Genomic DNA, 27,042 nt, shown 5'->3' with positions numbered 1-27,042 from the left:
AAGCCAATGTCCCAGCTGAGTACTCAGGATCTTCGTCCCTTCCCACAAGCAGCCCTGGGGAACAGACACTGAGGAGGAAGGATTTTGAGAGTTATAAGAAGTCACAGGGTTCCACAAAGAGTACCCGACTGAGGGAAACCAAGCAGGGGAGAGAATTCACGACTACCAGGTTGAAGAAGGGAAGAGAAGAACGATAGAGCTGGGCAGGTAAAGAGAGGGACAGACTGGGCTGTCATCTTCCATGCCTCCATTCAGAGGGTACAGAAAAGCAGCCCCTGAAGTCAGCTTCCACACCTCTGTTTGACCTGTTTCATCTTCAGGATACCCTGTGGCTGCCCTATAACCTCTCTGAGGTCTTTATTCCCTTAGAAAAAGCATTAAGACTCTAGGGCCTCATTTGACTCCGGGCTAAAAAGAAAGCTGCTGGGTACAGGAGTAACAAGGCTGACTCCTGACTACATGTGAGCTAGCGTTCCTACTGTTAGAGTTGGAGGCTGAACCTAACACCTCAGGCTCTCTCCAAGTGGGATCTCAGCAGCCCAAGCTCCTCCCCAGTACTCAGACAAGCTAGGAACCCCACTCCAGCTACTGGCGACTGTGCCTTTAAATTGCTGCTTTCAGAGGGTGCATCTAGGGGGATGTGGGAGGGAGAGAAACATCTTTCTACCGGTCTCCTTCCTCCCTCCCCTCCAAGACTCTCCAGGGTTTGGAGAGTGATTGCTACCCAAAGAGAATCTTTTCTGGCTTCCTGACCGGCAGGCTGAGGCCCTTCTCAGTCTAAGACAAGCTCAAATCGGAGCTGGTAGGGTTATCTGTGTCAGGTTCAGATCTATTCAGGGGAATAGTTCTAGACCCTGACTGCTAAGGACAGATCAGAAAAAAAGCAGGAGAGCAAAGAACGCTCAACTCCTAACCCAGCCACACAGGTTCCTTATTCCAGTCCAAGTTGGATAAGGACTCTATACTGTTGGCTTTCCCACAGGGATACCTGCTCTCACCTTGGCAGCCAAGCTGAGAAAGGACTCCAAGGTCCCTGCAGAATGACAACTCTTGTTCCAGCAAGCTTCTTCCTTCTTCTCTGGACCTTGCCAGGGAAGGTCCTCCTCAGGTGAGCTCATTGGGGTGAGAAGGAGGCGCATGCAAACACTAACTGGGGGCTGGTGGTAAAAGATTGGGCAGCTGCCACAGTTTCTTCTTCTAACTTTGAAAAAAACAAACCTAGTGTGGAGGGCATCAGGGGAGCACACACCCTCCTCAGTCAGGACCCAGGAGCTATCCAGTACAGATGTGCTGCCCCAGTGCCAGTATAGGGGCATCTGTATGGGTGAATTGCACGAGCCTAGGTAGGGGCTAGGTAGCTGAGCCCTAAAATGGAGGTCATTTATCCTGTAACTGAACCTTATCTTCATACCAGCTTGATCTCTAAAAATGACAGAAACATCTGTCAGATGCCTGCCAAATAGGCTGCAGGTGGCACAGTATTGCCACTAGACCATAGCATGCTGGAGCTGGGATGCCCAAACCTTAGCTTTTTGCAGTCACCCTGCCCTTTTACACATGGCTGCTCACTGTCCTTTTGAGAGCAGTTATTTCCTGGCTTTGCAGGTAAAGAATCCTTGGGACTCCTTTTGACTGTCCCCTGACCATTTGCCCTTTTGCATTTGAACAAGAGCTAGTCTAGGTTTCCAGGGTATGCTGAATACACAAGATAGCTATGGCTCAGCTATAGAGGTCTTCAAAGGGATGCCCACAAAGTGAAAAGAGTGAATGCCAGAACCGTGTCTTCTCCCTCTTCACACAAGGAGTATCCCAGAGCATCTTGCTTCTGAGGCACTTTCAGCCCCACTGCTTGCAGACCCATGATGGCAGGCAGGAAGGGCTGCAGAGTGGGACAGTATGCTTAGAAAGAAAAAGCAGCTAAAAGTGGACTGGCAGCACAGAGGGAGCTGACAGGATACAAACATAAAGGAGTCACTGAGTTGGGCTTTGCTGATCCTTGTTGAGGGGCGACTGCCTCAAAATCTAAGAACAAGTGGATGTAATTAGAGCAAGATAGGCTCTTAGAGAATCCTAAGTTCAAGTTATTTGTTGTATGTATGGAAACTGGATCATAGAGAAGAGTAGTGACCTGTTAAAGGTTGACCAAGTAGCCTATAGCTTAAAATTCTCTCCTCCTACCACCCCAGGGCCTTGTATGGGGATTGTCAGTTCTTGACCCTTCTAGGTCCTGTCAGTGTTAGGAACTTTCCAGGAACTAAAAGGTGGATAGAGTGGTTTCACAAAGTCACTCTTAGTCTTGGTTCCTTTGACAACATAATCTCAGAATCCAGCTAACCAAAAGAGGCTTCGGGACTGAAGACAGAAGATCCCCAGCCTATCCTAGAGTTCTAGGACAGGGACCAGTGGAGAGGTGACCTAAGTGAGGCTGAGGACAATAGAGAGGTCTGCTTGCTCTGTATGCAGGGCCATGTGGCCTCCCAGCAGGCAGGTGGCAGATGGCCAATAGCAGCAACAGCAGCAACAGAAGCACCTGGTTGGGGTAGACATCCTGTGGTGAAGCCACAGACTTCTGCCTGCCCCAGCATCACTACCGACCTCCCTGGATTTCCATAGCATACTTAGGCAGGGTGGCCTCTGTCTCTAAGGTAAGGGATTCCTTCTGCTTTCAGAATCTAAGATCTAACTCTAAGAAGTCACAGTGTGACAGGTCTTGGCCTTTCCTCACTCTGGTTCTTTAATAGATCATCCTGAGCTGCTTGTCTTGTGACAGTAATGGGATAGATACATTGAGTCATTGGCTCTGGCTTTGTATTTTGGCTTTACCACTAGCTATAGGCCCTTAGAGAAGTCATTTCACCTTCACCTTACTGATCCCCAGTCTCGTAATCTATGTCCAGTTAGATCTTCATACCCATCAGTTATCCACATCTCCAAATTCAAACATCACAGACTCAAAACATTTATTAGCACTTGTGCTGACCATATTTGAATTTTCCTTGTCTTTATTCCCTAAACAACTACTTGTATAACAGTTAAAATGTATTAAGTATTAGAACCGAGAGATTATTTACTAGTATACTAGAAGATATGTATAGGTTATATGCAAAGAATACACACACACATACACACACACACACACACACACACACACACGAGAGAGAGAGAGAGAGAGAGAGAGAGAGAGAGAGAGAGAGAGAGAGAGAGAGAGAGAGAGAAAGATTTGAGCATCTCAAAATTTGGGTATCTATAGAGGGGTCCTAGAACCAGTTATCTCATGGATACAGAGAAGCAATTTTAATAGAGATAATCAGGGAGGACTGACATGAGAACTAACCTAGATAAAGCTAATGAAGCATTTAATGTGGTACCTTAGCTCCTTTAATGATTGTACCAGTCACTGACTAGAATACAGATTTAGTAGGGAAATTTATGTGTATGTATGCATACATGTTTGTATATGTGTAGGCACAAATGCATGTGGGTGTACACTGACATGCATGTGTGCATATATGTGTAAAAGCCTGAGGTTCATATCAAGTATCTTCTTTGACAATTATTTATTTTATTTATTTTATATATTGAGACAGGGTTATGTGCTAAACCTATATCTAGCTAGTTTCAATGAGTCTAACTGTCCAGCTTGCCACAAGAAAGCTAGGCTCCCCAGTGGTAGGATTACATGTGTGTTGTTGGCATGTCCATCGGAGTTTTACCTGGGTGCTGAGGATCTGAACACTGTTCCTCATGCTTGTGCAGCAAGTATTTTTCCACTGATTAATCTCCTCAGTTCTCTTAGGAGGAAGACTGACAAAAGACAAGAGGCTAGATTCTATGCCAGGCCAAAACATACTCACATTTTTTCCCAAATCAAGGTCTTAGGTAGAGAAAGACGGGAGTTTACTTCAGTAAGATCACTCTATGTGGAAACTCTCCCATGGCTATAGATCCCTACTTGATTACCATAGTTGAATTCACCTGCCTGTAATAGTCATGACACTTAAACATAGCTTCCTGACATGCCACACACAGAGAGAGAGAGAGAGAGAGAGAGAGAGAGAGAGAGAGAGAGAGAGGAAGAAGAAGAAGAGGAGGAGGAGGAGGAGGAGGAGGAGGAAGAGGAGGAGGAGGAGGAAAAGGAGAGAAGGAAGGAAGGAAGGAAGGAAGGAAGGAAAGAAAGAAAGAAAGAAAGAAAGAAAGAAAGAAAGAAAGAAAGAAAGAAGGGAGGGAGTGAAGTAGGCAGGCAGGCAGGCAGGCAGGCAGGCAGGCAGGCAGGCAGAAAGCAAGCAAGCCTACTCCCAAAGAAACTAGGTCCTAAGACCTAGAAATCTTACAGTAAGCCCAAGCAACTGATATCAGGTCTCAGAGAAGCTGCTTGTCCTAAAGCTCCACCTATCCTTGGCTAGGCCATATTAATAACATACTGAGTGAGATGTCATTTTTCTTTGGATGTGTTCAAAGTGCCTTCAGGAATAAAACACTAAGTAGGTCCTTAGTCCAGTGGTTGAGTCCTGACTGTGTCACTCAGAAGTTCTGAGACTTTGGGCAAGTAATTACCTTTTAAAAAATTAATTAGTAAACTTACTTACTTTACATTCTGACTGCAGTTTACCCTCCCTCCATTCCTCCCTGGCCTTTCTCCCCACATCCCTTCTCTCTATCCATTCTTCCTCTGTTTCTATACCTCTTAAGCCTGTTTTCTTGCCGGGAAAATGGAGACAACAGCCTTAATGTCATGTACTGAGAATTAAGAGTAAAAAGATTTAACCTACAGGAAAGCCACATAGTTCCCAGAACTATTGTTGGACAGCCATGCTGGATCATAACTGTTTTGTTCTTCTCATTTAGTACATCAGAGAATCATTCTCTCTTATCTTCCTGTCTGCTAGGTAAATACATCAAAAGAGGATGGGAGTGGGAAAGCACAATCTGTACAACTATCCTCAAACTTCTTTTCTTCTCCCATCCAGTGTGGCTTTGGCAAAAGAGGATATCAAATCTGGGCCCAAAGGATCCCAGCCCATGTCTCCCTCTGATTTCTTGGACAAGCTTATGGGACGAACATCTGGATATGATGCTAGGATTAGGCCCAATTTCAAAGGTAAGAGAGGTCCGTGTACTAAGTCCCCTCCATGCATACAGTTTTGGGTGGCACGTTCCTTAGCCAGTACTTGTTCACTGTCTTTAAAGAAAGAAGCTAGAACTCTAAAGTTAGATCTTACAGCTCAAAAAGAGCCACTACTCCACATTGCCCGTGGGTCTGTGTAGCTGTCAGTTACTTCCCAGTAGTAGCCTGATCTGAAGCTCAGAGAGGGACTTGAGGAACCTGTGCTCAGCTTTCTGGAATTCCCTGCCAATGGGCTGTGCTTTGCTACCCTTAGGTCCACCTGTGAATGTGACCTGCAACATCTTCATCAACAGCTTTGGCTCTGTCACTGAGACCACCATGGTAAGGGGTACTCCTATTCCCCACTTCCATTCCAGTGTGAATGGGAGAAGCTCACAACATCACAAGCATTTCCTTTCTATTGCCTTCTTCCTGCTTTGTGATCACAGCTTTAGCCATGGGACATTTGAGTTGATGACTGAGAGGTTAGTCTTAGTCCAGGGTTTCCCTAGCCAAATGCAAACTAGCTAAGAACAGTTCATCAAATATGTGAAGTAACCTGATGCAGAGCACAGGCTTTTGAATTAGAAAAGACCTGAGTTCAAATCCCAACTCTGCCACCAAGTATCTATGTTAAGCAGGTGGACTTCAATCTTCCCAGGTCTTTGTTCTTCATATGTAAAGGGTAGACCACAAAACCACTCTCCACACTAGATTGATGCAAGCTTTAAATAAAATGATGTGTATGAGGAAAGCACTCAGCTGAGGATATGGCTCGGTGATACAGAATTTGCCTAGCATGCTCAAGAACCTGGGTTCAACCTCCAGTCCTACCAAAAAATTAAGCACTTAGCAGCGACTCTGGCACATAGTAGATACTTGAATAAATGTCTTATCCCTTCCCATCTTTGCCATATTTGAGCAAAGTGGGCTTTCTCCATTGGAAAATGCTTATCGGTCCTCAAGATGCATCTCTAGCATTTCCTGCTCGTGGCCCTTCAGCTCATGTTGGCTTTATTGGAACAGTGGGAAAAACACTGTATCTGATAGGCCCTCCTCTCCACCCTTCCAGGACTACCGGGTAAATGTCTTCTTGCGGCAGCAGTGGAATGACCCACGTCTGGCCTACCGAGAATATCCAGATGACTCTCTGGACCTAGACCCATCCATGCTCGATTCTATCTGGAAGCCAGACCTCTTCTTTGCCAATGAGAAAGGGGCCAACTTCCACGAGGTGACCACAGACAACAAGTTACTGCGCATCTTCAAGAATGGAAATGTTCTCTACAGCATCAGGTGCACCTAGTGTATAGCAAGGAGATTCTGTATCAAGAGGAAGAAGCCAGATGGAGGTAGAAGGGTGGAAAGATGGTCCATGCTATACAGTGCTGGAACCCAGAAAACTAATGTCATTACTTTTCTATTGCTCTCACCAGATTGACCCTCATTTTGTCCTGCCCAATGGACCTCAAGAACTTCCCAATGGACATTCAGACCTGCACGATGCAGCTGGAAAGCTGTAAGTGTTTCTAGTGAAACGTGAGGCAAGGCTTGGAGTACTAGCTAGTTAATGATATTTTAGATATTTCCCCAAGTACACACAATCAATTCTTGTTGAGGATGACACTAGAAGCCAAGGCTCCTTGACACCCAGCCCAGTGTGGTTTTGTGCTCCCACATTACTTGCTGGGCTGACTGTTCTATAGGGCTGGAAACAAAATGACTCCTAGCCATATACACAAATGTGCTTCTGGCCACAGGAAACTATCTGGAGGGTACCTCCTGTGTCCAAATTTCTTCTTGCAGTCCCTATAGTAGCTTCATTTTTACTTTCTCAGAATTAAGACATTCAAGATGTCCATATATGTGCCATCTCTGGGCAAGATAGAAGTACTCATGGAACTGATTTTCTATGAATACAGATAATGATGTAGAGATTAAGAGGACGGCTCCAGGTATAGGAAAACTCAGCCAGTCTCCTTTATGAGAAAAGTGTAAACATGTATGGGCTGCAAAATGTGCAGAGACACCAAAGAATGGCAAGGATGGGTCACCATTTACTCTTCACCTATCACCTGGGTCATGAGGTAAAACTGTGAGAAGAAAAGAAAGAGAGAAGAAAACTTGTAGCATTGTTTCCCCCAAATGTGAAGAGAGGTGCAAAGAAAGTGTCCTTTGGTCCGCCCTCTAGAATTCATAAACCATTTGCACCAACACGCTCCCATTATCCCTCACAACAACTTTACAAACTTAGTTGGGGCAGCCTCTACTAGCCTCATTTTACAAAAGAGCAGATGACTCACCTGAAGTCACACAGCTACAGTAGGACTTGTTCTACATTCTGTAAACATCAGTCTCCTCTTACATATGAGAATATGGTCATGTCTGGTACATGAGCCTTCATGAACTGCAAGCAATCTGTGAACAACTTGACATGTTCAACTATTAACTCTCAATTTTTTCCAATTCAAGTCCCTGGCTAGGAGTCTGTGGTATGCACATTCTCCCATGCATGACTGGAAGGACAGAAATAGTTCTCTCTTCCCCGAGGAAAAGTGGCAGAAGTCCTGGCTCTGAAGCTCAGCTCAGGACATGTGGTTGGTACACATGCTTACTCCTCTGGGCTTAAGATGTTGCAGGAGGTTCCCAGCTGGGGTCCTTGACATCTTTCCAACCTTCTGGGCCTACATCCCAAGTCTGCCAGAGTAATTTCTCTCTAAGCATTTCCCAAACTTGAGACCCACAGATTAGAGGAGTCTGGGATCTTTCTGAGTTGCTCATTTAATACAGGCCCATGAGACAATTGAGGAAACGCCCTCTTCAAAATCATTCCCTTTTGTAAGCTGACCAGGTCATTTCTAAACCCCAAACCTTGCCCTTGAACTACATACTCTTGCTAACCTTAACTATACCTCTATCCTCACCCCAAACACACACTCTGAAACTCTTTGATGTCTCTGTCACTTACAGTTGGCTACACCATGAATGACCTCATGTTTGAGTGGCTAGAAGATGCTCCTGCTGTCCAAGTGGCTGAGGGGTTGACTCTACCCCAATTTATCTTGCGGGATGAGAAGGATCTAGGTTACTGTACCAAGCATTATAACACAGGTAAGAATCAGGCAAGTAATTACTGTCTGTGAGGGACTAGAGGGTCTCAAGATGAGAGACAAGGAGACAAGGCAACCAAGTTCTACTAGAGTCTCAACAGCTGAGATATGATGCTCCATGTTTCCTATACTTTATTTCATCAAGGAAGATGCTAGCAACAGTACTTTCAAAAAGAGAACACAGAAAGCCTATAGAAATGGCTAAATAGGTAAAACTGACAACCTGAATTTAATCCCCCGGACACACATGATGAAAGGAGATAACTGACGTCTATAAGCTATCCCCTGACCTCCACACATGCACTGTGACATGCTCATACTCACATAAACACAGGAAAAACATATAACTGTAAAATAACTCTTAAAAAGAAAGCTAACAGGGAAGAAGTTAGAGTTTAAATTAGTTGTCACACAGCTAACAGCTGTCAGATTCAGAATTAAAATCCAGATCTAACCCCAAAGCCCATGTTTGTATCTTTCTCATATACTTCAGATTAAATGGGCCTGTGACAATGAGCATCAAAAATGTCTTATTTTTCCTAGGGTCAACATTGTATGAAAGCTGGGAAATCTACATTTAGAAGTTGTCAATAGCTGTGCTCAAATAGAAGGAACAGGCCTGAGGAAATGGGCAGCTGACCATTCACATTTTCCATAGTCACCTCCACTGCTTAGCTCTCTTGAATGTCAGGAGACATTCTTTTTCTGCAGGTGGAGAATGGAAGTGGAGAGGAACTGTTTTTCCAAACTGGACAGCTCAGCCCTTCAGCTTTCCTGAGAGTTGCTGGGTCTTCATTTCCTTTAGCAACTTAGTTGTGTGGGAGTGAGGGATGAACACTTCCTTGAATTTAGAGACTATAGCTGGGAGTAGGAATTGGTAGAGACTTGGGAGGGGGATAGCAATTTGAATGCAGATGAATTGTTTCCAAACTTTTTGTACTCAATATATTTATCCCCCTAGGGAGTCTTTTAAAAATATTGACTCCTAGGCTGTAACTCTCTAAGATTCCAATTACATATACTAGAGGAAATGCCTAGAAATTTGCATGTTTAACAAGTATCATGAGGCTTATGGTGTATGTAAGTAGTTCAGGAAACACTGCATTTTTAAAAACACTAGCTTTGAAGCTAATTTTTCCTCCTTATTTACATAGGACTTTACTCCTTAGAATATAATTTAAGAAAATATTACAAAATATATCATTGGCTTTAGTCACATTTCTCATATTAATGCTAGCAAAACTTGGAACTGTTCTAAATATCCACCCATATGGTAGAAGTAAATTACACAGTCTACTTTCATGGACAAATAATACGTAGTCATGAACATGATACTTTCACAGTTCTTATAGCTTCTTGGGAAAGTACAAATAGAAAAAAAGGTAAGATTCAGTGTTATGTACAGAGTATGACAATATTATGATAAGAACAAAGCAAAGATATGTATTTAAAATCCCCCAAAGGAAATACTATTACCAAATATTTCTAAAGTAGTGTGACACAATGGATAAAAGCAAGAACTTTGCAGTAAAAGAAGCCTGAGTTTAGATTCTAGCTTCTTTATATACTGGCTGGTTACCCTTAAGAAATACAGTTTAATTTATGCTTCAGTAGCCTTATCTGTAATATGAGAGATAATCACTTTACCCACTTAAAAATGTGCTACAGGACTTAAAGTATAAAATGTCCAGGCACTTAGTGGTGATTTGATAAATATGAGTTTAGTAATGTTATTACTTCTCTCTTATTTGTCTATATTAAACAACTGTTAATCTGATAACTAAAACCCAAACTATTATTACAGTAAAAAATGAAGGAAAGCATGGAAAGGAAATATAGAGACGTAGTAAAAGGCATGTCACAGGAAGAAGTCCGTGGTGTTGAGTAGGGGTAAACTCAAGGATAAGTAGGAGGTCATAGAGTCATACTGCATGCCAAAGCCCCAATCAGTAAGTTCAAATCATTGGTCTTGAGTAATCAGTTAAGAGGCCTTAGTCAGAATAATATCAAGACACACAGTTGGCTCTCCATGTTAACATGTTCTACATACAAAGATTCGTCCAACCTTAGAACAAAAGCATTAATCTAAATTTCATCTGTACTGAACATGTACAGACGTTTCCATATTATTATTATGCTATATCATAGAGCTGACAAGATGGCTTAGTGGGTAAATGAATTGAGTTCAGTTCCTGAGACCCACATGGTTGAAGGGAAGAACTGATTACTGAATGTTGTCCTCTAACTTACACACACACACACACACACACACACACACACACACACACACACACAATCACATGCACACACTATACAAACAAACAAACAAACAAACAAACAGTTTAAATGAATGATATAGACCTAATTTAAAGTATATGGAAGAGTATGCATAGTTTAAATACAAATATGATGTCACTTTGTATAAGAGATTTGACCATCCACAGATTTTGGTATTAGAGATGGCTGTATAAATCATTTCCTTTTCCTCTTGTGTTATCAAAAGCCTCTGTTTTTTTTTTTTTAAAGAAGCTATAAACTACTATTTTCTTAGCTTCTGAGACATGGGAATCAGGATAAAGTGAAGGCGGTGGTATGGGAAAAAGAAGAGCACTGAGATGTGTGCCTAGAACCGATGCCTTGTTTTATGGTGAAACAGAATAGTGATTCCTACTCTGTAACAGTGGCTATCAATTTTCCTACTGCTGTGACCCTAAAAATACAGCTCCTCACATCCTGGTAATGCCTAACCAAAACATTATTTTCATTGCTACTTTTTACCTGTAATTTTGCTACTGCTACGAATTGTAAACTAAATATTTGTGTTTTCTGATGGTCTTAAGTGATTCTAGCAAAAGGGTCATTAGATCTCCTAAGTGGTCTTGACCCACAAGTTGAGAACCATTGGTCTATGGGAACCTGCTTTCCAGGATCTAGAGCTGGTCTCTGTTGTGAATCCTTTTCAGTTGTATGCTAGATGGTTGTTCTCACTTACTTAAGACACAAAGAGTTTATTCCAGCTGGGATTCTGGGATATGAGCAAGTACAAGGAACGATGGTATGATATAAATGAAGTCCAGACTAATTCTTTCTTAACAACACTTGGGACTGAAATAGTTACTGTGCTCAGCACCTCAACTACAGCAGTTCATTTAACTTTTCTAACAGCCCAATGTTGGAGTTGAGATTGTTAATTATTCTGCTTCTAGGGCTAGAAAACTAATGCAAAAAGCTTGAGTGGAACTTGGCATGGTGGCTCAGAAGAGAATTCCAGATATGATGTCACCCTAGACCACATAAAAAGACCTTGTCTCAAAAACAAAAAACATAACAAACAAACAAAAGCTTCAGGTGACTTAGTCAAGATCACATAGCTATTAAGTGAAAACTTGAGATTTAACCTTGGAGAGTCTGATTCTGGAGCCTTCTTACTCTTTGTCCTCTTTTTGTAATTGTTACCTGAAAAATCTTATTCTGGAAGTAAAAATTCTAGGAGCAAGAAGGCAATCTTTAGGGATGAGTTGAGAGCTTTTATAGTTCATATGTCTGGGGCCAGCTGAGCATCCAGAGGTTGGTTCAGCAGGAGGCCCTATTCCTGACCTATTCTCCCTCAGGCTTAGCTGCAGTATGGGGACTCAGAGCCAAATACTTTCTTTCTTTTCTTACAGGAAAATTCACTTGCATTGAGGTAAAGTTTCACCTGGAGCGGCAGATGGGCTACTATCTGATTCAAATGTACATCCCCAGCCTACTCATTGTCATCCTGTCCTGGGTCTCCTTTTGGATCAACATGGATGCAGCCCCTGCTCGTGTTGGCCTAGGCATCACCACTGTTCTCACCATGACAACTCAGAGCTCTGGATCCAGAGCCTCTTTGCCTAAGGTGAAGAGACATGCAAAAAGAACCTGCTTGACATCAAGCCCCCTATTTCCTACTCATTGCATGCTGCCTGCTATGCTCCTCTTTCTTTACCTTGGATTTGGGTTTTAACTGCAAATAGCAATAGCTGCCATTCAACATTTCCTTTTCTTGATAACAGCATAACAACGTGAATGCTCCTGGCTAGGGAATGAGTAAAAATCCGGCCTTACTTAATTTTCTTTGGGAAACGCAATCATGCAAAAGACCATTATCACATAGAAAGTCCTATTCTTTCATAGTACAGGTGAGAATGCAGATCAGAGGTTAAGTGACCTTCTCAAGGTGAATGATAACCAGAGAGAACCAAAGAAATAGTAGAGTTTTGAACTAAATTCTGCCCTTTCTATAACAAATAAGGTACTATTACTAAGTGCTCTAAATATAGTGTTTATTGGGGGGAGGAGAATATTTTGAGGTTGCAAATATAATAGCAATTAAAGACAGTAGACTCTGATCATCTGGGGCTTGTTTATGTTTTGACTATGCAGAAAAATTTGTGCTGATGGAACTAAGAATACACTGCATCGTGTATTCATGTAGGGAATTTAAAGGTCACCTCAAAGTCCTTATGGTCAGCAAGGCTCTGAGCAAATCAGGGAGTGAGGCCATTTTTTTCATTCAACAAATATTTATTGAGCACATACTATGCAGTGTACTTGGTCATGAAAGAATAATGAATTTTGCCTCTTATATTCCCTCTTATTCTGGTTTGTTGGGAACCTGGCCCTGAGACATGCTACCTCTCATTGCTTGTTCCATATAAGACTTCTTTCACTGGAGACTTAAGCAGTGTAATATGGATACTGATGGTTTATGAAATTGCTATAGGGGAAGTTAAGTATAGGAGAGTAGGTCAGACAGACTTAGGTTCAAGTCCCAGCCTCATTATTTACTAACAGTATGACCTTGAGTAAATTGTCTCTCAGTTGCTTTGCCTGTAATATGAGAATAAGAATGCTACCCCCTCTATTTGGTTACTGTGACAAACAAATTAATGTATTGACATACAAGGACAGTGTTTGACACACAATAACTACTTAATAAGTGCTAACTATTTTTATAATTATCAGGTGTCAGAGTTAAAAAAGAATGAGTATTGGATCTAGGAGTACAGTGGATGATATTTCCCCTACTAATTTTTCATTTGCTAGGAAAGCTGTAAGTTACTCTAAACCCTTCTATAAACAGTGGACAAGTTCAGATTAGCATCAAGCACCCAAGAAGAAGTAGTCAGGGATCCCTTCCTGTATGTTTTCTAAATGCACTGGGGTTTAATGAGGCTCTTAAAGACAGACTGTCCTTAGAGGAGAGCCACAGGGCCAGCCTGGGCTATGATACTTGCATTACTATAATAGCTTTTTATGGGGATCACTGCACTAACAGCCCTGTCCCAAGTTTTTGTCTCTGTCAAGCAAGAAGATTCTATACAACCCAAGAAGATAATGTCATTTCTTGCCAAGAAATTTCCTTTCTGGTCCCCTCCTGTGAGTGAGCCCAATCCATCTGCTCCTAGCTATCATACAGTTTCCTTATTTGGAAAAACAGACTTTGTTAAGAGGTTGCTTGCAACATTTAGGACCTTCTTGTCATATTTTCATTACTTTTTAATAGCCTCCTTGATCAGTAAGCAAAATAGCCAGGCATGTACCCTGAAATGAATAGTCTCGCTAGGTAGAGCCATGGAGCAAAGGAAGCAGCAAGCCAAGAAGCTCTTGCTCTCCCTTCAGTTTGGGCAACATTATATTTGATAAAGCCAGGCCAGAGGCATCTGATAGCAACACTACTTCCACCCAAAACACAACTCTATTGTCTAGGAAGAGAGTCTAAGGGATTTCTTTGTAAGGGAACTCAGTTGGAGTAGTCTTTCCCCATAGTCTACAGGAAGCACTCCTTCATTACCTTGTGTGGCACCCTAAAAGCAATGATTTCTGTCTCTTTGCCAGACTCTTGATCTCCATAGCTTAGCACACAGGAAAAGCCAAATGGATGACAAGATATAAAGCTGCACCAAGGAAAAAGGCTCCAATTCTCTTATCTTGCCCTTAGCTCATGACGCAAAGAAAGGAAAGAAGGGCAGAGACAGCAAGTAGGAGCCAGCAGAGACAAACACATTGCTAAACCTTCTATCTGCTCATTGAAAAAAACAGAACAAAACACTTACTGTGTGCCAACCACTCAGGTATTGGGGATAGAACATTGAACAACATAAAAAGAGTTGTTGGCATGGAAAAGTTCAGTCTAGTGGAGGAACTGGCCAGGTGTGTGCTTGATGCTAAAGAGGTATGGGTAAGCCAGGCACCTACAGAAGTAAAACACACACCAGGATGATCAGGAAAGGCCTTTCAAAAATATGATATCTAAGATGAAAGCTAAACATCAAGTTAGCCAAATCACAGAGAGAAGAGGAAAAGAGACAGGCTTCTTTTAAAAACACTGAAACATTTCACTATAGCATGATCATAGATGACAAGGGGCACACTGAGCCTGAAGAGGGTCAAGCATGGTAAGATCACAAGGTTAATAGAGAACCTCTAGCTGGGCAGTGGTGGCGCTCACCTTTAATCCCAGCACTTGGGAGGCAGAGGCAGGTGGATTTCTGAGTTCGAGGCCAGCCTGATCTACAGATTGAGTTCCAGGACAGCCAGGGCTATACAGAGAAACCCTGTCTCGAAAACAAAAACAAAAACAGAGAACCTCTAAAGAGCTGAAAGGAAAGGAATTGTGATATGATCACAGTAACCTTTTTAAAACTTACTAGTGACACATTCATCATTAACAAGCCACAAATACATAAGGAGCCCTTTTCATTAAGAGTCTAAAGCCCTTCATGACTACCCCTTATTACTGATCTTCATAGCAGGTATTTTAAATTCTTAAGAGACCAGTAGGTCTGGGTGATGAACAATTAAATGGGATACCCCTTCATAGGTGTTGAATTGGAGACAGAACCAAGGAATTCTTAATCTGAGTAATCCATTACTACTTTTTCAGTGGAACTGTCTAGAAGTAAAGCAGGTTTGCCAACTTTCACACGTCAGTTAGAGCAGATAATTCTGGTGTGTGTGTTTGGAGGGAGAAACAGTATGTGCTTTATAATGCTTTAGAGCATCCTTGTCTTCTACCTATTAGGTGCCAGTAGCTATGACCACTCTAAAATTGTATTGCCAAAATTTTCTATAAACACTGCTAAATGCTCTTGTGGGTAAAACAGTCTCTTTTCAGTTAAGAACCACTAAGATAGGAAGTTGGGGATATAGCTTATTGGTAAAGTACTATGCCTATAACATATGAAGTCATGGATTCTATCTCCACTATCAATCTCTACTATCATAGAGAAAGCCAGGAAGTAGAGAATTTATTCAATGAAAGCTTTTCTATACCTGGGATCTGCAGCACTCTCAGTGCTCTATAATATAGAAGCCGATAAAAAGCAGCCACTTTTCATGAATCCTACTCTTGGTATGAAGCTATATGTCATGAGTTCAAAACTACACAGCGAATCCCTTTGGTTAAAGTGAAAGGCTCTCAATAAACTGAAGTTCTGTCCCTCCTCTTAGACCCATCCAGCTACGCTCTGTTCCTGAGGTTTGTGTTCAACCTTTACCAGGAAAGTGGGAGAAAAGCACTTCAGAGCTACCAAAGGCAGGTAATAAGAGGAACACAGTAGGAAGCAGATGGGTGGGTGCCAAGAGTGACTTGTAATTACTGAAGTGTCATGACAAGGGCTAGGTAGCACTCCCTCAGGATTCTGCCCTGTTGTCTCCAAGGTGAGAGATGAAGTTTTAGCTTACCATTGTACTCCATTCCTCAGTAGTGACTCTTGCAAAGGCAGCAGAAAACTCCACAGGGTCAACAGCCGAACAGGAATGGACGAGCTCCTAGTCTGACAGTGAGGCTGTAACCAAAGTAAATGTCAAGGCCACTGATTTAAAAGCTCAGAATTTTCCAGTCCTAATATCACTTTTTAACTAAGTGACCTCTGCTGAAACCCTTTCTCTCTGAGTAGTAAATGTCCCCACACATATCACATGGCTATGAGAAACCCAGGGCATACCAAAGGGCAAGCAAATGTGATTTTTGATCATTTTTGTTTACTGAAGGAATCAAAAGAAATAAAAGAGGAAGAGACAGAAGGTAAAGCAGACTGCAAGAAGAACAAAGGAGAGAAATGAAGAGTAAGGGGATAGGCTCATAAAGGTGGAGGGTAAAGACTGCAGAAAGATGAAGGGTGATTGGGTAGGTAGCCCAATCTCCTTGACACAGGCCTTTAGATAAAGATACATATCATGACAGGATTTAAAAAACACACAGAAGTTTCAGGATAAAATTGAACAATAACAGGCTATTTAGGATATTATTGAACAATAATGATATGGATTAGAAATCCACTGGACAGTCCATGGAAGGACTCCAGAAAGGGTAACTGCCCTGTTCATGAATGTTGCAGGTGTCCTATGTGAAGGCAATTGACATTTGGATGGCTGTATGCCTGCTCTTTGTATTTGCTGCCTTGCTTGAGTATGCTGCAGTCAATTTTGTCTCTCGTCAGCATAAGGAATTTATGAGACTTCGTAGAAGGCAGAGACGCCAGCGCATGGTGAGTACCAAAGGGGTGGGGTCCACTTTGGAGTCCTTCCTTCCTATTACTCCTCCCATAAACCCAAACCAGGACTGTAAGACTGGGAAATTGGGAATCCTAGATTCTAGTCCTAGGCTGCTAACAGTTAAATTAAATGCTTAGTTTTTCTGGTATTGTTTCCTTTATCTATCCAATGGGACAATAACCCTTATAAGGCAGTACTGAAATTAAGAGTATGCCACACAGTAAACACTTAAATATTAGCCCAAGCTAGGCATAGTGGCACATACCCCTAATCTCAGCACCTGGGAGGCAGAGATAGGAGGCGTTATAAGTTCAAGGCCACCCTGGTCTACATAGCAAGTTCCAGGATAGACAGGACTACATAAAGACCCTGTCTCAAAATAAGCAAACAAAAACATATTTGCCAGTATTAGAACCTTACTGGCTTAGCACTGATGTTATTGCTTTGAGAATTAATAATAGTTGTTTTTTTGGTTTTCCTCACATCCACAAGGAAGGTACTTAAGTCATTTTCTATTAAGAACTAAGAGTCAGACACCAGTGCCTTTCAAGTGGAGCACTGTAAGATGGTCCCCATATTTGAACTGGAATTGAAAGATCACTACTTGCCTCTTCTGATTGGTGGACTTTGTCTTGAACATCAGGCACTTCAGAGTTAGTAGGCTTGAGGTGGTGTTTTTCCTCACTCTTGTTTGTTAGCCCCATTTCTTCCAGAACAGAATGATCACCAAGGGGAGATAGAAGAGGAAGTTGTTGTCATGACAACAGAAGCAGTTTTCCCTCAATTGCCCAGACAATAGGCACTAGGTAAGTTGTCATGACAACAGAGGTACCTAGGCTACCCTGAGAAAAACAAGCTCCAATTATGAGAGCAAAGCTGAAAGCCTTGGTACTGGTTGCTTAATTTTCAGAGACACAGTGTCTCAAGCTTTAACTCCATGTTTTCTGGCTAATCCAGAGGCTTCAAAGCCAAAAAGCACAGCAAATAATTACTTTTGGAGGACAGAAACAAATTATCTGAACCTACAATTAAAATCTTGACTCTAGAGGGCAGCAGTTATAGCTCAGTAGCAGAGTGCTTGCCAAGTATATATTTTGGGTTTGATTCACAGTAACACACACACACACACACACACACACACACACACACACACACACACCATATACCACACACCAATTCTGACTCTAGTCTATCTGAGGTATACTAATGAAAGGACTCTTTGTCCCTCCTAACTCTCAACTCCCACCTCAGTTGCTCCAGGCACACCGCTACTATGACTTCCAATGATCACACAAACTATCTATATGACTTCACATTTCTTGGTATGGTTCCTTTCTGATGAAGACAGGGCTCCTATCTCATATATAGATTTTTCTGAATTCCTAGTTTTTCCTCTCTTTAGTTCATTCATTGTTCCTAAGGAGTGAGCCCTCTAGTGGACTGATCTACAACTACATCTCTTTGAATAAGACTCACTCTTCCAGAGACCAGCTTAGAAGATTTTCCTGCCTCATAGTAGAGGTAGGAAACATGTACATAGTTAGGGGATGGAAAAAAATCAGGATGCTCCCTTTCCTAAAATAACCATTTTGGCCTCTTCTTTAGTTGTATGAAACTTGTCTCCAGGCACCAAAATCTTCAATTCGTAGTTTTGTTAATTTTTAAAAAATTTTGTAACATGGCAGTCCTAGGAAAGAACAGGTTGTCAAATAGTCCAGAGTCCCTTTCCTACTTAAAATGCCTGTGTTGATGTCTTAGTAACAAAGATTACTACAGTTACTCATCTTGATCCTAGTACCACCTCCTACACCACCTGTCTCCCCTACATGGTGCGCTTCTGTGGCACTGCAGGAAATGATGATGGTTTTCTGCATGCACTTTGCCTTCCCAGATGGTCTAAGTGATTTAGAGGAAAGGGTAAAACCCTTCTTCTCATCATCCCTGCAGGGTTAGCCCCTGGCTCTAAACACACCGGCCAAAGGCAAAGGCTGTCAAACTGGATAGACAAGAATCCTTGCTGTTATTAATACAATAACTTGAGAACTAGAAAACTTACAAAATACCAGCAAATCCTCTCAGGGGCTTACGTTCAGGACCTAGCTCACCTCTCCATCTTCCATTGAGCACTCTGCCCCATCTCTAATTTCTTTTCTCCCTGACTGTCTTACCTCCATATTTATTACTCTATCCTGATTTCATACCCCACCTTCTACACTGGACATTATTTCCCAGCTTCCCTCTCTAGCCTTCTAGCACTTGGCTCCTAGATAAGTAAAAAAAATTCAACTTTATTTCAATAGCCATGGAAATAGAAAAGTGATGTTTAATGGCATGTTGCCCCTCCCCAACACATAGACAAACACTCACCATTCAGATTTTGTCTTAATAATTCTGAATAACCAAACTCAGGCCTCTTTGATCCTTGTATTTTAGGGTACTAATCTTTGCTGAGCAAGGCAAAAAGATACATACTAAAATTAAAAAGAACAAAGAGCAGCTTACTTTATTAGATGTATTTTCTCTTCTGTATAAAATTACTTTCTTCTAGCCTGGGAAATATTTCCACATAATTTCCTTAGATTTACTGAATAAAATAGGAAATAATGAGATTTATAAAAACAGAAATTACAGTTGAATCTAAGTTTCTCCCTCAGAACTTTTTCTCAATGCCTATATTCTGTAGTTGTATCTTCTAGTTGGGAGGCTAGTCGGGTACAGATCCTATTCTGAAATGCTAGGAGTATTTTTTTTTTACTTTACTTACCTCTATCATTTTTTAATTCCTTGTGAGATATTTTGCTTACCTCTGGTTCTTTATCAGTAAAATGGGCCCAGCAAACCTCTCCTGTAGGAAGAGTATGAATATTAATTATAGAATACATGTGAGATTAATAAACACCTCTGACTAAAAAAAAAGCTAAAATGATAAATGAGCAGAGCCTTCAGGCTGCCAAACTGTAGCCATTCAAGACTGTTGAGCCAGGATAGTGAACTGCCACATACACACACACACACACACACACACACACACACACACACCCCTCTATGAAGACCCTGATGCTTAAAGAACAGGACAGCAAAGCTTTCTGGTGGACAGACGTTAACTCTTTCCTGTGTTCAAAGTGCTCACAGGGGCAGAGATGGCTTAGAAGGTAAGAGCATTGGCTGGCTTTTCTTCCAGAGGATCTGAGTTCAATTCCCAACAATCACATGGCTGCTAACAACAGTCTGGAACTTCAGTTCCAGGGGATATGATGCCTTCTTCTGGCCCCCACCAGTACATACCCATGATGCACAGACATGCATGTGGGCCAAATGCCCATACATCTCAAATAAAACTAATAAATATTTTTAAAAAGTGTTCCTCCCTTTGTAGAAGCAAAACACTATTGAACCACTGTATAGTGGGGAAAATAATAATTGTTTTTCCTGACAAGTATTTCATAACTGAGCAAGATTCTTTTCTGAGTAGGCTCTTTAGTTTGGGACCCTGACATGATATTGGCATCCAAGAAAAAAAAAGCCACTCCATTCCTCATATCCTGAAGCAAGTGGCTTCAGTCCAGTTGTCCATTCAACAAATATCTGCTGCATATCAATTAGGTTCGAAGCATGGTTCCTCTTACTGGGAATACAGGAGTGAACCTGTCTGTATATGAACTAACAGATAGGAAAGAAAGGGTTTGTGAATTTCTGGCCCGAGTTTGTCTGCCACTGATGGCCAGGCTTGTCCTCTTAATGGGTCAGTTTTGGGTGATATAATAATTAAGGAGTTGCTACTACCAACCATACCAGTATCTCATTTACACAACTACTTTTCAAATTGATTTCTATAGCTGCAGAAACCTTGTTATAAACATCCTACAGTGTCCCTTCAATTGTACAAAATGTTTAACACCTTTGTGCTTGTTTTGTATATACATTTGCATATACAAATACCCATACAAAGTACATGTTTCTTGTTCTTATAACTTAAAAAACTATATCAGATAGCTAGGGTGGCTTACTCTTCCTGTTTCACCTTGGACTTCTCTAGTGTTGGGGATGAGAGACTCTAGTCTCTAGAACCTCCTCAGTTCTGGGAACTCTTGAGTTGGTAAGTGAAATCAGACAAAAGCATATTTCATTTCAGGCAATCTGTTAGCTGAAGCTTTTACTGTAGAGCATTCAACATTTTTAATATACATAATCATCTTCTATTTGAAGGACATATTTCTCAAATCTGCTCTAAAATGATAAAATAGAGTAATAGTTCAGTAATAGTTCAGGGATAGAGGGGCTGAGGGCTTCTTCTCTAAGTAAAGCTCTTGTAGATGTTTCTTCCCTCTTCTCCTTCTTCCCCCTTCAATTTGTTTTATTTCTTTCTGTCCTTGCTTCCCAGCTGTGTCATAGGTACTCAGCCGTCAGCCAACTATTGTAGAAATGGTCTTTGGCACTCTACTGCTTACTGATTATTTTAAATATACCTCCGCCATGTTACTGAAGCTATCAAAAGGCACGCAAACTATATATGAATATAATGTGCATTGGGTAATAAATGTTACTGTAAATTTGCAGACTCCCATGTCCAATCAGCATATTAGCAAAGAAATAAACACATCTTCAGAAGAGTGGTCAACTTAAAACTGCTTTGCCTAGCTCACTTGGTCATTGAAAACTTTTAGACTTCTTAGCTTTAAGTCAAAATCAGCTTTAAAATATACTATCTGCAAAACAAACTAAGTCTAAAGCTTTTAAAATTCATTAAAATCAATTTACCAAGTCAAAATATTTCAGCCTCACTGTCTGGTGGTTTTGTTGTTCTGTTTACCTGTCACAGAATTTGACATTGAGATGTTGGCACTTTAGAAGGTTTTAGATGACTCCAAATGATGTTACACATTTTCAAAGGCAACTCAATGCATGGCTATAAATAAAACCATAGCATATAGCTTCTTAATCTATATAAATATTATATCTATGTAAATACCACCTTTTATCTCTTGTAATTATAGGAAGAAGACATCATAAGAGAGAGCCGCTTCTATTTTCGTGGCTACGGCCTAGGACACTGCCTACAAGCAAGGGATGGAGGTCCAATGGAAGGTTCCAGCATTTATAGTCCCCAACCTCCAACCCCTCTTCTAAAGGAGGGAGAAACCATGAAGAAACTCTATGTGGACCGAGCCAAGAGAATTGATACCATCTCCAGGGCTGTCTTCCCTTTTACTTTTCTTGTCTTCAATATCTTCTATTGGGTTGTCTATAAAGTGCTAAGGTCAGAAGATATCCACCAGGCACTGTGAACAGGGTGGAGGCTATAGTGTACATCTGCTGGCTTCCTGCTTTCACCCAGGTGGGCTTTTCCCTTTCATCAGACTCTATCAGGAGTTTGAACACTTCCTTCTTGACCTCCCACTCATAACTTCAATTATCAGTTCCCAAGCTATATGGGGACTGCATAGTGCCAATGGTAGCTATACTTACAAACATGGCTTATAAACTCTCATCCAGATTGACTGCTTACTCTGCCATTTCTCTTTGTTTGTCCATGTGCCTAATGCCAAGATGACTTTCTGTCATTGCTGGGGCTCCTCTGTGAAGACTATCTAGATTGTGGGATTCTTGGTTTTATCATCTGCATCTTTTCTACTTGTATTTAGAGCCGACTTTTACTGGACACTTCTCTCCCTCCCACTGCTGTTTCAGTCCACAAATACTGCCCTGAATGACCTAGTCAGATATCCTTACTGATAGGAAGACAAAGGCACAGGTTTCAAACCTCTTAACCACGATGTGGTAGTCATAGGCTGTACTGGGCTAGGACAATATTATATGGCCCAACAGAGGTAGGTTCACTTTTCCTAGAACAGATAACATTTTCAGAAATAGGGCAAGAACCCAGAACGCTCAGAAAGTGTACCCCTTCCAGATCTATGTAAGCTTCCTGGTTCCAGTCATATCGCTATAGTCCTAATCAAACAGCACAGCCACAAGTTTTGTTATACTGCTGGGTAGGAAAAAGGTAGGGGGAGGCTTATTTTTTAAGAATTTCATTTAATGATCTAGGAAAGGTAATATGAAAGGTACTAAAATCTAAGATGTGGAATACAGAAACACTCTTTAGACAGACTGCTACTCTCTTGTTTCTTCTTTTTCTCCAAAGTCTCTTTATTTTGCAGGACCTTCTAACTTTCTCCTTCACCTCCTCTTGGCAAGCAATTAATGGTGCCACACAACCTTGTTCTGAATAGAGTAGGCTTTGAAGTTCCTAAAGAAGAACTTAGGCATGAATAGGGTCCCTTATCTAGGTTTCTAGGAAAACAAACATTGGCTCTACCTATCTCAGGTTGTAGTTGTAGAAGGCAGAGAGCCATAATTTGGGTTATTTCTTTACCCCTTTATGCTTTCCTTTCTTCTTCCATAGGAGTATTCAGTAAAACTACAGAAAAGGTCAGAATAGAATGGGTTGCTGTGTCACTGTAAGTCATGGGGATGCATGGGCCTGGTACATTGAGTTCTTTGAAGTGATCTGACTATGTAGAGCACAAAAATGAGATAAGAAAGATTAAAGTGTGAGAACTGCGGTTGGAATACACAAACAAATAGTATCTTAAAATATTGTGTCCTTTTCTCTGGTCCCAGAAAAATAAGTAACTATGTAATCAGAGCTCTCCTCTGCCCGTTCCAACTATCCTCCTTCTCTTTTCCCATCTCCATTTCTTCTTCATCTCTCCCTCACAACTTCATCACTTCACATAGAATTCTAAATTCAAAGTCAGCAAGTCCGATGGTCAATGTAAATGCTATAGTGCAAAGATAAGACCAGCCTTCTTTCTCTATTTACATATTGAATTTGTCTGACCTTTCTTATTCATTGGGATATACTTTTGTCTCCCTTGATTTTGAAGAAAGTACTTTGGAATAGCTAGCTGACCTAGCTCTTTGTTTTTTTGAGGCGAGGTCTTGCTATATATCCAAAGCTAGCCTGTAACTTATTTGCAGCCCAGGATAGCCTTAGACTCATAATCCTGTCTAACCCTACCCAGTATTAGGATTAATAGTATGTACTACCATATTCAGATCTAGAAAATACTTTTATTGGTCATTTGAGCACTCTCGTACCAAGAATCAAACATTAAAAACTGGTTTATAGGAGATTACATTGAAAAAGGAAGAGAGCCCCTATGTTCCTATTTCTGCCCAGGTAGTGCCAATCAATGAGAAGCCACAAGCAATACCCCTTTGAAAGGAGCAGAGAGTATCTCTTTGATACTGTCCCTGATGGGGCTGGGGTGTCAGGCTGCTGCAGCCCGGAGGCGGGGATGGTGGGGGTGGACTATGGAGATGAGCTTAGTGCACAGAGCTCTACTTGTTACAGATCTCGTCCAGATGGGCCAACTGCACAAATCTGCCCTGTTGGAAGTCTCAAGAACAATGCCCTGGAGACAGCTACAGTACTGAGCAATAAAGGCTGTCCAACTGGGCCTCAGATCAGGGCATCAGCTGGTGCTGGGTGCCAAAGAAGCCAAAGTACCAGCCAACATAATAGACCAAAGGAATTCACAAAGCCACTCAGAGCTAATGCCAGGTGGAAGGTACTATCCTCACTGGAGCCCTTAAGCAGGGGAAGTATTTGCATAATGTCAACCTCAGATCCGGAGCAAATGGCTTTCATTTTCTTCATTCTTCCCACATATGTATAGGAACTAGGGAAGTGCTAGGTCTCACTGAAGAGGTTTGACATTTAGCAATCTGTTCAATCACAAAATTGTTAAACTTGGGTCCTTCTTACCAATGAACTGAGAAAAGGTAATATCAAAGTCTCATTTGGAGTATTTACCTTCCAGAGACCCATACTACAATACTATTTTCTGTCTGAATCAATCTGATATGATTCTGAGGTTTAAACAGCATTTTAAGGGGTGTAGGGCTCTTATGAAGAAAAAGTGTTTTAGGCATTTTCATTAATTCTTTGTTAATATTTAATATTAGATAAATATTTCATAAATGTATTTTTCAAGAAGAAAGGCTTTATTTACTCAGATGTTACGGCTATTGATGTGGCCATCATCCTAACAGTTAGCTCTGCTTTGTGGAATGCCAGGGCTTTTGCCTTCTTTTTCTCTTTAATCTATAACAGGTCCTTTTACTCTCTCCAAATTCATAGGCCAAGCAAAAGCAGCTCTCTAAATAAAAGAAATGTACTGAATGAAATTTATTCCTTCAACATTTCCAAAAGCATTTTCTCACCTATCATAAAAGAACAGGCACTCTTCTGTTGAAACTGTTAGGCTAGGTTCTCTTTTTTGTCGAACAATGTAAATGCCTCAATTGTATCCAGAATATATTACTTCTTTTGGATTTTTTAATGTGTTCTCCCACCACTCTTGAGTGTCTGTATCAGTGTTGGCATTATTAGTCTTATCTCATTATTTCTGTCTACTAAAATCTCAAAAATTATACTTCACTATGCTGCAATTAATCTTGTTAGGCTGCACTGTTAACGAACACTAAAGAATCTAGATGAGAAACCACACAGGGATCGATCGCCGGCAAACACGGTTCCACTTCCTGGCTCAATGGAAGAAATGGAGACTATGGTTTTTTGAAGGCAAGAGATACATTTTATACAACTCATTAGCCTGCACAGCTCCCAGTACCTAATAATACATAATATGTGTAATTACAATAAAAGCCTATCTTCCCACTTACTGTAGTGTATGTTTTGTTCATTCCCTTTCTGTTAATTTACTGAACACAGAAAAAGAGATCCAGAAGAAATCTTAGAAAATCAGAGTTCATACAGATATGTATACACAATGTGGTCTTTAGGTACAACAGAAACAAAATTAAAACGACCTTGTAGGTTGCATCACTAAAAAAAATATAATGTTCTTATTAAACATTAATAACATACCATATATTAAGACTGGGATCAAGTTATAATTAAAATCCCAACCACTAGATAAACACCGTCAGTGACAAGTGAGTACAGTAGTGGGAATTTCAGCAGCACAGCCATCTGCTTCCCCCCTGTTCTACATGTTGATTCTGTTGAGGAGACAGTCATCTCTGAAGGGAAAGTAATTAGTATGTTCTTCCCAGCCTCACATTCTGCTCTATCACAGTCTCCACCTAGAATAATATTTATAGGCTACAAATATGGGCTGAAGGCTTATTAGTCAGAACAGCTTGTTAGCAGGTCTTACAACAAGGGGAAGAATGGCCTCTAAGCCAATTCACCAACACAAAGAATTCTCAGCATGAAAAGACAAAGTCTACTAACATAAAGCCACCCAAAGAAGTCACATGAGTAGCTCTGTTTTGCACCTTCTGCTTTCACGTGCAAAGCTTTATAAAAATGCCCTACTGTGTTATACTATGTGGTGTGTTATTTAAAAACAGACCTCACTATTAATTTCCTGGAATAAGGGGAAAATCTTACCATCACCTAAATCTAGGGGAAATTTTCTCTTACAGAATGGATCTAGAAAATATGTAAGCTTATTCTCTATTTTACTAGCTCCATCATGACAGTTTGGTTTTAAGACAATGTGGTGCTTTAGTACCAGATAGAGCCTACTTTTGAATGACAGTTCCCTAAGCCTCAGTTTCTTCCTCTAAAAGCTCGGAGAAACCTAGAACAGAGTAACTACATGAAGGTGACCAAATTATTGAACTATTTTGTACTTCAGTTGTCACAAGGGTTAACTGAAAATGATAGTAACTACCTCAGTGTTGTGGGAATTCCAGGCAAGAAAGGAGAGGCTCAAAAACTTTTAAGTAGTTTACTCTAGTCTCACAACAGAGGCAAAACTCAAGTTTACTGTTTTTCAGTAAACTGCCTTATCAACTGTGCAAGTGATTTTCAAATCATCTGTAGGTCCCAAGGTCTTGTAGAAAGAAAACACAGGTACCCTCCAATATCTGCACATACACATGCTGATACACAATCAATCAGAGAGACTACTTTTTGCTTATACAAATTGCTTTATACAGCCTTTTGCTTGGTGGAGGTAAGGAATTAATTTACTATTTTTTTACTGTTGCTTTAAATTTGTGAAACTCAAATCTGCATTGTCTATGATGTTCAGATATAAGCCATTTAATGTCAAGGGGTGCTCCAAGTATATTTTTGAGGATGTATAGTTGTCTTTTTAAATACCACAACCAAAATCTCTGCCACAGACAACTTAAGAGAGAAAAGATGTATTTGGACTCGTAATTTCAGTGGGTTTAGTCTACAGTCTCACTGTCCCATGTGTGCTTAAGTAAAACATCTTAAGGATACCTGTGAGAGCACTTCGCATCATGGCTGACAAA

General features: G+C 41.0%; 1 protein-coding gene and 1 long non-coding RNA gene across 5 annotated transcripts in view; one reads left to right on the top strand and one right to left on the bottom strand.

Moving 5' to 3' along the window:
- LOC117694366 (uncharacterized) overlaps positions 1-27,042 on the bottom strand; it is a 76,020-nt gene that overhangs the window by 36,984 nt on the left and 11,994 nt on the right. The window contains exons 4-5 of one of the 2 annotated variants that reach the window (XR_004604540.2): positions 19,542-19,582; positions 18,179-19,321 (exon numbers count right to left, since the gene is read on the bottom strand). This is a non-coding gene — a long non-coding RNA (uncharacterized LOC117694366). Of the gene's footprint in view, positions 1-18,178; positions 19,322-19,541; positions 19,583-27,042 lie in introns of those variants that run through there. The other variant, XR_013106078.1, reaches the window with a different exon arrangement.
- Positions 583-25,419, top strand: LOC117694363 (glycine receptor subunit alpha-4). 3 transcript variants are annotated; one of them, XM_076919077.1, is made up of 9 exons: positions 583-1,108; positions 4,968-5,098; positions 5,379-5,446; positions 6,177-6,400; positions 6,541-6,623; positions 8,075-8,215; positions 11,880-12,094; positions 16,581-16,730; positions 24,098-25,419. In XM_076919077.1, exons 1-9 carry the CDS (start codon positions 1,041-1,043, stop codon positions 24,185-24,187), a joined length of 1,170 nt encoding a protein of 389 aa, XP_076775192.1. In that variant the 5' UTR covers positions 583-1,040; the 3' UTR covers positions 24,188-25,419. The 3 variants fall into 3 exon arrangements, with proteins under 3 accessions (XP_076775192.1, XP_034341103.1, XP_076775191.1); XM_034485212.2 differs by having other exon boundaries at positions 21,732-25,419; XM_076919076.1 differs by lacking the exons at positions 583-1,108; positions 5,379-5,446 and having other exon boundaries at positions 4,971-5,098; positions 21,732-25,419.

The sequence above is a fragment of the Arvicanthis niloticus genome, chromosome X (genome assembly GCF_011762505.2).
Source record: "Arvicanthis niloticus isolate mArvNil1 chromosome X, mArvNil1.pat.X, whole genome shotgun sequence".
In the NCBI taxonomy this organism is placed as follows: Eukaryota; Metazoa; Chordata; class Mammalia; order Rodentia; family Muridae; genus Arvicanthis; species Arvicanthis niloticus.
The sequence above is the reverse complement of the archived record's forward strand: the minus strand, read 5'-3'. Positions and strand labels throughout refer to the sequence as shown.